Source organism: Sinohyriopsis cumingii, chromosome 13 (genome assembly GCF_028554795.1).
Source record: "Sinohyriopsis cumingii isolate HCF-2022 chromosome 13, ASM2855479v2, whole genome shotgun sequence".
NCBI lineage: Eukaryota > Metazoa > Mollusca > Bivalvia > Unionida > Unionidae > Sinohyriopsis > Sinohyriopsis cumingii.
The window spans coordinates 28,531,087-28,543,611 of NC_142973.1; the positions used below are offsets into that span (position 1 = coordinate 28,531,087).

Consider the following 12,525-nt stretch of genomic DNA (forward strand, 5'->3'; position numbering starts at 1 on the left):
TTATTATTATTATTACAAGGGAAATATTCAATTACATCCCACAAAAAATAGATCTATTACAAGGGAAATATTCAATCACAACCCACACAGGATAGATCTATTACAAGGGAAATATTCAATTACAACTCACATAAGACAGATCTATTACATGAGAAAGATTCAATTACATCCCACATTAGATAGATCTATTAGAAGGAAATAATCAATTACAACCTACATATGATAGATCAAATACAAGGATCAAAAGGGAAATATTCAATTACAACCTATATACGACAAATCTATTACAAGGATCAAAAGGAAAATATTCAATTACATCCCACATAGGACAGATCTATTACAAGGAAAACATTCAATTACAACCCACATATGATAGATCTATTGCAGGGCAAAGATTTAATTACATCCCAGATAGCCAAAATCTTTTGAAAGAAAAGATTCAATTGCAACTTAGATAGGACAGATGTATTACAGTACAAATTATTATACAGCATGTATGTGCAGTTAAGAATTCATTATATTACACATGACTCATTTATGTAGACACCTTAGTTTCTGGACTGACTAAAATAGAGATTTCAAATGGTGTATGGACATTGAAATGGCCAAAATTTAGTTGACTGGTTCCTAACAAAAACAATACTATTATACAACCCAAGAAATTATGATCAGAAACCACATTACTGCCATATTGTGGTATTGATGAAACATTCTTCCACTAGGTTTGTCGTATTTGATTTCAAAAGTGTCTAATTTTCTTTGTTGAAATCTGATATTATTCTGTGGGAAACTAATGAAATGTACTTAAGTTTAAGTTTTCTGCAGCATAACTTCTTCAATTAACTTTGAATAAGCTAGAAATTATTTAAAACTTAGGAGCTAATCAAGTACAGACTTTGTTGTTTCAATGAGCAATGAAATAAGATATTTGCCAATGCAAAGCAGAAGCCAATTCTGTATTTACAGTTCAATACAACAATGCACTGAGTGAAATAAAAACCTATAATCATTTTGTTTCTTTCACACCAAGATCTAAATAATCTAAAAATATTCCCATATGTTGTTTTGCACAGCTGAAATCATTAAGACAAAGCCAATATAATATTACAACAGCGTGTGTGTGACCTGTTCAATCAGATTCTTCAGAATAATTTTAAGGAAAGTAACTTTCTGAATTGATAAACTACAATATCCAATTCAGTACTTAATTACAAATTCATAAATGTGTGGGACAGTACAACTGTGCATGCTGCTTACCAGCTTGTGCTTAAGCGAGGCAGTTCGCTGCCTGGAAGATGGAGGTTTCCAGTCTGCTGATCTTCTGATGTAAATCTCACAAAGTAATTGCTGAAAATGAAATAAACCAATTAAAGTAAACATAAAGAAGCATCATATGAAATAGACCAATTAAAATCAACACAAAGAAGCATTATATGAAATAGACCAATTAAAATCAACACAAAGAAGCATCATATGAAATAGACCAATTAAAAACAACACAAAGAAGCATCATATGAAATAGACCAATTAAAATCAACACAAAGAAGCATCATATGAAAAAGACCAATTAAAATCAACACAATGAAGCATTATATGAAATAGACAAATTGAAATCAACACAAAGAAGCATCATATGAAATAGACCAATTAAAATCAACACAAAGAAGCATCATATGAAATAGACCAATTAAAATCAACACAAAGAAGCATCATATGAAATAGACCAATTAAAATAAACACAAGGAAGCATTATATGAAAATAGATCAATTAAAATCAACACAAAGAAGCATCATATGAAATAGACCAATTAAAATCAACACAAAGAAGCATCATATGAAATAGACCAATTAAAATAAACACAAGGAAGCATTATATGAAAATAGATCAATTAAAATCAACACAAAGAAGCATTATATCAAATAGATCAATTAAAATCAACACAAAGAAGCATCATATGAAATAGACCAATTAAAATCAACACAAAGAAGCATCATATGAAATAGACCAATTAAAATCAACACAAAGAAGCATTATATCAAATAGACCAATTAAAATCAACACAAAGAAGCATCATATGAAAAAGACCAATTAAAATCAACACAATGAAGCATTATATGAAATAGACAAACTGAAATCAACACAAAGAAGCATCATATGAAATAGACCAATTAAAATCAACACAAAGAAGCATCATATGAAATAGACCAATTAAAATAAACACAAGGAAGCATTATATGAAAATAGACCAATTAAAATCAACACAAAGAAGCATTATATCAAATAGATCAATTAAAATCAACACAAGGAAGCATTATATGAAAATAGACCAATTAAAATCAACACAAAGAAGCATTATATCAAATAGATCAATTAAAATCAACACAAAGAAGCATTATATGAAATAGACCAATTAAAATCAACACAAAGAAGCATCATATGAAATAGACCAATTAAAATCAATACAAAGAAGCATTATATGAAATAGACCAGCTAAAATCAACACAAAGAAGCATTATATGAAATAGACCAATTAAAATCAACACAAAGAAGCATTATATGAATTAGACCAATTAAAATCAACGCAAAGAAGCATTATAATGTTGTGTAAGAAGATGGATCAGTTGCAAAAAGTTCACTCTAATTTAGTCGATTGCCAGATGTTAATAAGGATGCTTTTTTGTTATATACATAATTTTCCATATCCTCTTTTTAATCAATAAATTACCTTCATTAGGCATGTAAATTCACTTGAGAACAATTATAAATTACCTTCATTAGGCATGTAAATTCACTTCATACAAACCATAAATTACTGTCACTGGGCATGTAAATTAACTTTATAACAAACATATATTACCTTCATTTGTCATGTAAACTCATTTCATACCAACCATATATTACCTTCATTTGGCATGTAAACTCATTTCATAACAACGATATATTACATTCATATGGCATGTAAATTCACATCATAACAACCATAAATTACCTTCATTTGGCATGTAAATTCACTTCATAACAACCAAAAATTACCTTCATTTGGCATGTAAATTCACTTCATAACAACCAAAAATTACCTTCATCTAGCATGTAAATTCACTTCATAACAACGATATATTACCTTCATTTGGCATGTAAATTCACTTCATAACAACGATATATTACCTTCATTTGGCATGTAAATTCACTTCATAACAATGATATATTACCTTCATTTGGCATGTAAATTCACTTCATAACAATGACATATTACCTTCATTTGGTATGTAAATTCACATCATAACAATGATATATTACCTTCATTTGGCATGTAAATTCACTTCATAACAACGATATATTACCTTCATTTGGCATGTAAATTCACTTCATAACAACCAAAAATTACCTTCATTTGGCATGTAAATTCACTTCATACCAACCATAAATTACCTTCATTTGGCATGTAAATTCACTTCATAACAACGATATATTACCTTCATTTGGCACGTAAATTCACTTCATAACAACGATATATTATCTTCATTTGGCATGTAAATTCACTTCATAACAATGATATATTACCTTCATTTGGCATGTAAATTCACTTCATAACAATGATATATTACCTTCATTTGGCATGTAAATTCACTTCATAACAATGATATATTACCTTCATTTGGCATGTAAATTCACTTCATAACAACGATATATTACCTTCATTTGGCATGTAAATTCACTTCATAACAACCAAAAATTACCTTCATTTGGCATGTAAATTCACTTCATACCAACCATAAATTACCTTCATTTGGCATGTAAATTTACTTCATAACAACGATATATTACCTTCATTTGGCACGTAAATTCACTTCATAACAACGATATATTATCTTCATTTGGCATGTAAATTCACTTCATAACAACCATATATTACCTTCATTTCGCATGTAATTTCACCTCATACCAATCATACATTTATAGCATCCAAGCTCACACTAACCATATTTTAATGTATTTTCTTTCAATAATAATTAACATACTAATCCAAACATAACTTAAGTACATATACATGTACATATTGTAAATTTTACCTGTTTGAATAAGAAATGTTTATATTATGGCTATTCCTACTTCAGTACACCATGTTGCAGACCTTTAAGCCTAGAACTGAGTGCAATAGGTTACAGACCTTCAAGCCTAGAACTGACTGCAATAGGTTACAGACTTTCAAGCCAAGAATTGAGTGTACTAGGTTACAGACCTTCAAGCCTAGAACTGAGTGCAATAGGTTACAGACCTTCAAGCCTAGAATTGAGTGCAATAGGTTACAGACCTTCAAGCCTAGAACTGAGTGCAATAGGTTACAGACCTTCAAGCCTAGAATTGAGTGCAATAGATTACAGACCTTCAAGCCTAGAACTGAGTGCAATAGGTTACAAACCATCAAGCCAAGAACTGACTGCAATAGGTTACAGACCTTCAAGCCAAGAATTGAGTGCACTAGGTTACAGACCTTCTAGCCAAGAACTGAGTGCAATAGGTTACAGACTTTCAAGCCAAGAATTGAGTGTACTAGGTTACAGACCTTCAAGCCTAGAACTGAGTGCAATAGGTTACAGATCTTCAAGCCTAGAATTGAGTGCAATAGGTTACAGACCTTCAAGCCTAGAATTGAGTGCAATAGGTTACAGACCTTCAAGCCTAGAACTGAGTGCAATAGGTTACAGACCTTCAAGCCTAGAATTGAGTGCAATAGATTACAGACCTTCAGGCCTAGAACTGAGTGCAATAGGTTACAAACCATCAAGCCAAGAACTGACTGCAATAGGTTACAGACCTTCAAGCCAAGAATTGAGTGCACTAGGTTACAGACCTTCAAGCCAAGAACTGAGTGCAATAGGTTACAGACCTTCAAGCCTCTACAGAACTGAGTGCAACAGGTTACAGACCTTCATGCCTAGAACTGAGTGCAATAGGTTACAGGCCTTCATGCCTAGAATTGAGTGCAATAGGTTACAGACCTTCAAGCCTAGAACTGAGTGCAATAGGTTACAGGACACACGGTACTAATTATACGGAAGAACTGTGAACCAGTCTAGAAATGGGTGAAGAAATAATAGAGTATTTACAGGTTTGGTGGTCCATAATTGGTTAATAATGAAAATTAAAATTTTAGGAAAAATATCTTTTGAGAGCTTATCCTATATGTAATGTAAAAAAAATATTGACAAATTTCTACTGACGCAATTTTAGCATTTTTACAGGCTTGACTCAGGAGTACTCAATACTGAAAGTAGCACCTGATTCATTTGGTGCAGAATCAATAACACGTGTTTCATGCACATGTATGTAAACAAATTGCCGCGGGTCATATGGTGTTCTCCACACATAAGCTTGCACCAAGGTTAGATGTGCACAAAAAATTATAGGTGTCATTATCAGCACCCATAAATTTTAAGTTATTGAATTTTGAATACGATAGTGTTTTCATATGTTTACCATTGGAGTGGAATTAGTACCGTGAGTCCTACAGACCTTCAAGCCAAGAACTGACTGCAATAGGTTACAGACTTTCAAGCCAAGAATTGAGTGTACTAGGTTACAGACCTTCAAGCCAAGAACTGAGTGCAATAGGTTACAGACCTTCAAGCCTAGAACTGAGTGCAGTAGGTTACAGACCTTCAAGCCTAGAACTGAGTGCAATAAGTTACAGACCTTCAAGCCTACAATTGAGTGCAATAGGTTACAGACCTTCAAGCCTAGAATTGAGTGCAATAGGTTACAGACCTTCAAGCCAAGAACTGATTGCAATAGGTTACAGACCTTCAAGCCAAGAATTGAGTGCACTAGGTTACAGACCTTCAAGCCAAGAACTGAGTGCAATATGTTACAGACCTTCAAGCCTAGAATTGAGTGCACTAGGTTACATACCCTCAAGCCTAGAACCATCTCAAATTTGAATATAACTGTTTTATGCAATGACTAACAACTTGCATACCATTATAGTGGTCAGCTGTCCATTGGAATGGTGGTAAAACAAAATATTATAATTTTCCAAACTCATATACAGAATATTTAAATAAGTTTTTCAAAATGATGCAAAATCCTTCAAACACTCAAATGATGTCAGAATTGAATATCCTTCAGTGTGTGAATAGACATCAAGGGGTAAAGCCTTTCTTACAAGAGTATGACATAATGCAAAGAGTCTAAAAGAGTAATATATCTGTATCTTCAAGTATGCTTTTATTAATTATTTTGAATTAAGTATAGAAATCTTAGTATAAAGGATCAGGATGTACTTAAGTATAGAAATCTTAGTATGAAGGATGAGGAGGTACTTAAGTATAGAAATCTTAGTAAGAAAGATCAGGAGGTACTTAAGTAGAGAAATCTTAGTATAAAGGATCTGGAGGTACTTAAGTAGAGAAATCTTAGTATGAAGGATCAGGAGGTACTTAAGTATATAAATCTTAGTATGAAGGATCAGGAGGTATTTAAGTAGAGAAATCTTAGTATTAAGGATCAGGAGGTACTTAAGTAGAGAAATCTTAGTATAAAGGATCAGGAGGTACTTAAGTAGAGAAATCTTAGTATGAAGGATCAGGAGGTACTTAAGAATAGAAATCTTAGTATCGAGGATTAGGAAGTACTTAAGAATAAGACATCTTAGTATGGGGGATTTGGAGATATTTAAGCATAGAAATCTTAGTATGGAAGATCAGGAGGTACTCAAGTAAAGAAATCTAAATAAGGAGGATCTGCAGGTATTTAAGCATAGAAATCTTAATATTGAGGATCAGGAGGTTATTAAGTATAGAAATCTTAGCACAGAGGATCTGGAGATATTTAAATATAGAAATCTTAATTTGGAGGATCAGGAGGTTCTTAAGTATAGAAATCTTAATATGGAGGATCAGGAGGTACTTAAGTATAGAAATCTAGCATAGAGAATCAGGAGGTATTTAAATATAGAAATCTTAATATGGAGGATCAGGAGGTACTTAAGTATAGAAATCTAGCATAGGGGATGAGGAGGTATTTAAATATAGAAATCTTATTATGGAGGATCAGGAGGTTCTTAAGTATAGAAATCTGAGCATAGAGGATCAGGAGATATTTAAAAAAAGAAATCATAATATGGAGGATCAGGAGGTTCTTAAGTATAGAATCTTAATATGGAGGATCAGGTGGTTCTTAAGTATAGAAATCTAGCATAGAGGATCAGGAGGTATTTAAATACAGAAATCTTAACATGGAGGATCAGGAAGTTCTTAAGTATATGTATCTTAATATGTGGATCACGAGACACTTAATTTTAATTATATATGGATGGTGGTGGTGGGTAAAATTAAGCATTCTGTGTTTTCAAGTTTAGAAAAAATCTGATGTCTGGTGATATCTGAAAAAGTGCCCTATGATTCTAATATTATTATGTACATAAACTGTTTGATTTCCTTTTTACCATATTCCAACAGTTAGGTTTCAAGAAATATGTTAGAAGAAATCCATTTCAAAGGAGACATTAGAGATGTCAGAATCTTTACTATATAAACAGGTATCATATCACAAATAAAGTATTACATATGCAAAATAATAAAAGGGAGGAAAAAGAAGTCTAAAAGTTCCAAACTGGGTTATATAAATTCCAGACTTTAGTTAAACCATAGGCAAATGTAAGCCACAAGACTTGATGCTTAAAACAGATTTGTAGTTGCTGATTCTTCTCCTACAAGAAATTGTTCTGATTTCACTATCTCAGTGAAAACTACCTATACTAACAGTCTGTTAAACTATTACCTAGGTTATTAAAAATGACTGATTTACTTTAAAATTTTATAAATAATGTAAATTTTTCTGAAATGTTCTTTTTGTCTGAATGCAGTAGATATGTTTGATAATTGATTTTAGTACAGGAACCAGTGAAACAAAAATGGATGAAGAAGCAGTGTGGATGTATACTCAGAACTTTCAAGTCCCCTGTTTGGAGCCATCTGTTATTACAAAAAGTTGAAGCTATTGGCAGATTCACTGGCTTAAACCTCAGACCATTCACAGTCATTGAAAATAAGGGTTTCTAAGATCTTGTAAAAATACAAGAACAAAAATACCCAATCCCAATAGGAGAACTTTTGCAGAGAATGTTATTCCAACTAAGTCTCTGGGTATTTGAACAAATGTATTTGCTAATTTGAAAGAGGCTCATCACATTGCCATTATTACCGACACCTGAACCTCTTGAGCTACAGAATCCTTCATCACTATTACTGCCCATGACATTGATATGCAGTGGCATTTTAAGAAAAGGGTTCTTCAGACCCAATCTGCAAAGGTAGCCATACTGATGAGGATGCTGCAGAGTTACTAACAGCAATGCTAATAACATGAAGGTTGCTGTAAATAAGAGTGGATTTAAACACATTCCTTGCTTTGACCACACGTTTGTTTTAGCATATGTGAAAACCCAGAAGTTACCAACAGTGCCAAAACTTATTATTATGTTTTTGAAACTAATAGTACAATTGTAGCAGCTCTACTTAATACCAAAAGGATCTCACTGAGTTATCTAGTCCATGAACTTAAACAGGATGTTTGCAAATGATAGAACAGTTCACATGAGATGTTAGAACACTTTCTTAACAGTTCATGATGTTGGAACACTTTCTTGAATAATTCATGAGATGTTAGAACACTTTCTTGAATACTTCATATGAGATGTTAGAACATTTTCTTGAATAATTCATGAGATGTTAGAACACTTTCTTGAATACTTCATATGAGATGTTAGAACATTTTCTTGAATAATTCATGAGATGTTAGAACACTTTCTTGAATACTTCACATGAGATGTTAGAAAACTTTCTTGAACATCTAGCAATTCTTTACGCTGCTTTCACATACAAAGAGTTGTGTAATCAAGATGCTGATAATACTACTTGAAAGGAATCAAGCATTTCCAATACTGAAAATATAGTTCAAGTGAAGAAATCTATGAAAATGGCCATAATAAGGAAATCACTGATTTGTACTCAGTTGCAACAGTTTGAAATTGGTCCAGACTACTCAACCTCCAGATTTACCACTTGTGAGAGAGGTTATGAATCCAGCAGTTCTCATAGATTTTCAAAAAGAAAGCAGGCTTGGACTGGGACTAAAACATATAGCTGACTAAGTTAGCTTCAGTAAAATGATCCACCTTTTATGAAAATTAATCAGAAATAGTCTATTAATTTAAAATAAAATGATGATAACAACCTTAGGTGACATTTTTATATTTTATTGCAATACAATTGATCAACTTCTGATGCCACAACTAATATTACCACCACTAACATCACAGTCTGGTTGTTTGTATTTTATCCCAATATACTAGTTATTATGAATGTCTGAATTGAGTCATATGGTATCATGGTAACCTATTTTGAATTTTTTGAAGTAGATGCAACAGTATCATATATTGCAGTGTTAAACTGAAGTTAAATGACCTTTGTACATAAAATAAACATACTATATCACTGATTCAATCCCTGTTGCAACAGCTTGAAAGACATCATGTGAGGCATATCATACTGGCAATTAAGAATAATTATTACATAATATCAAGTCTGACTGCTAATGAAAGACATTATGTGAGGCATTTCATACTGGCAATTAGGAATAATTATTACATAATATCAAGTCTGACTGCTAATGAAAGACATCATGTGAGGCATATCATACTGGCAATTAAGAATAATTATTACATAATATCAAGTCTGACTGCTAATGAAAGACATCATGTGAGGCATATCATACTGGCAATTAAGAATAATTATTACATAATATCAAGTCTGACTGCTAATGAAAGACATCATGTGAGGCATATCATACTGGCAATTAAGAATAATTATTACATAATATCAAGTCTGACTGCTAATGAAAGACATCATGTGAGGCATATCATACTGGCAATTAAGAATAATTATTACATAATATCAAACTGAAGCAAACGAGGAGAGCAAACAACATTTTTCTTACCACTGCTTCATCAAATATGAACTTTCTACTGACGTCTGAAATAAAAAAGAAATGAACCATGAATCATGTCTGTCATCCATATTTGCATGACAATGATGTGGTACCTACCAGTCTTATTATCCATCATGGTTATAGCACCATATCTACTGTTACTTGTAAAACCTGTTTCTTATAAAGTCAAATATTTCTTGGATATTAACAAAATGGGTGTTTTTCATTTGCCTTCTAAATTCAGCATTACCAAGTGAAATAATATTTAAATTTTGTTTTCATAAGCAAGCAATATCTGAGTAATTCAGACAAGTCAAAATACAGTAACAATTTTGTTCACTTGGGAGATCAAGTTCTGAGAGGTTGTAGAAGAACTCATATTGTGATTGGGTAATGTATTTCCAGAAGAATGTGATTGCCAGGGTAATGTATTTGCACCAAGAATGTGATTGGGTATTGTATTTGCAGAAGAATGTGATTGGGTAATGTACTTGAAGAATGTGAGCGGGTAATTTATCTGTACAAAAATGTAATTGAGTAGTATATTTGCAGAAGAATGTCAATGGATAATGTACCTGCATAAGAATGTGATTGGTAATATATTTCCAGAAGAACATGATTCAGTAGCGTATTTGCTGAAAAATGTGATTGGGTAATGTATTTGCACAAGAATGTGACTGAGTAAAGGACCTGCACAAGAATGTGATTGTCATGGAATTGTTGTTATTGTTGTGGGTTTAACGCCATTTTTCAGCAAATGATAGGCTATGCATGGTGGCCAGTATTAATGGTGGAGGAAGAACCCAGGAAAACTCCGAGAAGAACCCATGCAGACAGAGGTGAGATGGCAGTGATCCGTAACGGAAAGCACTTCAGACCACTTGAGGCCCCTCACGGAATTGTATAAATCCCTTTATTTATTAAATAAATGTACTTGTGTTTCATTTTTTTTTCTGTGTACAACGATACCCGAGGGTGATTTATGTATATTGTACAAAATTTTTTGAAACAGTGAGTCCTGTTCATCCTATGCTGCATGTACAAACTGCTTTCGATGGGAAAAACTGAATACTTCCAGTGCACAGATGATGTATGGCTGCACTGTCTGTTTATTAATGCCTCACCATACGACTAAAATCTTCACATTACAGAGTGTCTTGTCAGTGAGCAGTCTACTTACATAGTATAATGCAAATATTTTCTATTTTTGTTTGTGACTTAGCAAGAGATTTATATTAACAAAATAAAGTTGCATTTTTAAGAAATGTTTAGTACCACAAGATTCCTAGCGGGCACAAGTAGGTTCATTTTCTGAATCTGTTTATTGTTTTAATTTTTGTGCCAATAATGTAATCTGTATTGCTTACTGTATATGACGTCATTATGTTTTATCATATTTGCCCATGTCATGCATAGTACATGATGTTAGATGTATTTTCAGCTGATCGGAGTCGTAGCTGTAGAGCTGATCAGAGTCGATGTGGTACCAGCTGTAGAGCTAACCACAGAAGTTGACCATAGCAACTGTAAAGCTGAACCATAGCGGTAATAGAGCCGAGTGAACAGTGTTGCTGGTTGAGTAGCAGGTGATTGGGCATTGCTGACCAATTGGTGGGCACTGATTGCTTGACTGACCAAGGAATTGGATGGTGGTTGGTGACTACCTGGAATACTGACTGCTTAATTGACCAGTGTGACTGGTAGCCAAGTGTGCTGGTGATGGAGTGTGTAACTCCATACATCCATACATGTAACACTGGTCAACAGTGAAATCATTACTGACTTGAAAAGGCCCTAATCTGTAGTATTTTGGTGTGCCGAACACGAATATAACCATGAAAAATTTGTATTGGCTCTCGTTTTGAAGATATTCATATACCTCATTTTCTATGTTTCACTGTGTAAATTTCTCCAGTAGGACTGCAGCAACATCCGGAATAAGGATGTAACATTGCATAATACCATCATGCTCACATCATCCACAGTTGATTGCATCATTTTCTGATGCAATGCAATACTAATGCCATGCGGCTGCTGAAGTAAGTTGACGTCAGCAGTGTACTATACATGTGTAGGCCTATTATACTAATGCCAGGCGGCTGCTGAAGCTGACGTAAGCAGTGTACTATATAAAGCCCAATCAGATAGGTTCAGCATTTAAAATATTTTAGACGTTGTGCGAGACAGTTCAAGCTACTGTTACATAAAACTTATTATTTTATCCATTTACGTACAATAAAGAACAGTAATGCCTCGAAAGTGTGTTAATACCGCGGACAATTTTTGCTATATTTGTGGGGAAGTGACATTTGCCAACCAGAAGAAAAGTATCAATTCTCAAGTGAAGAAGGCATATCATCTTTACTTCAGCTGCAAGGTTGGTGACCAAGACAAGCCTTGGGCTCCGCATATATGCTGTGCTACATGTACAACACAGCTTTCACAGTGGTTGAATTGCAAAAGGTCATCAATGCCGTTTGCAGTCCCAATGGTGTGGAGAGAGCCAAGCAACCACCTAAATGACTGTTACTTCTGCT

The 12,525-nt window shown here is 33.3% G+C and overlaps 1 protein-coding gene across 1 annotated transcript in view; it reads right to left on the reverse strand.

The window, feature by feature from the left end:
- Positions 1-12,525, reverse strand: part of LOC149785112 (BLOC-2 complex member HPS3-like) — a 126,200-nt gene that overhangs the window by 15,163 nt on the left and 98,512 nt on the right. Inside the window, exons 18-19 of the mRNA XM_089978881.1 lie at positions 9,998-10,032; positions 1,258-1,347 (exon numbers count right to left, since the gene is read on the reverse strand). Coding sequence (XP_089835007.1) covers positions 1,258-1,347; positions 9,998-10,032 — 125 coding nt within the window. The remainder of the gene's footprint in view (positions 1-1,257; positions 1,348-9,997; positions 10,033-12,525) is intronic.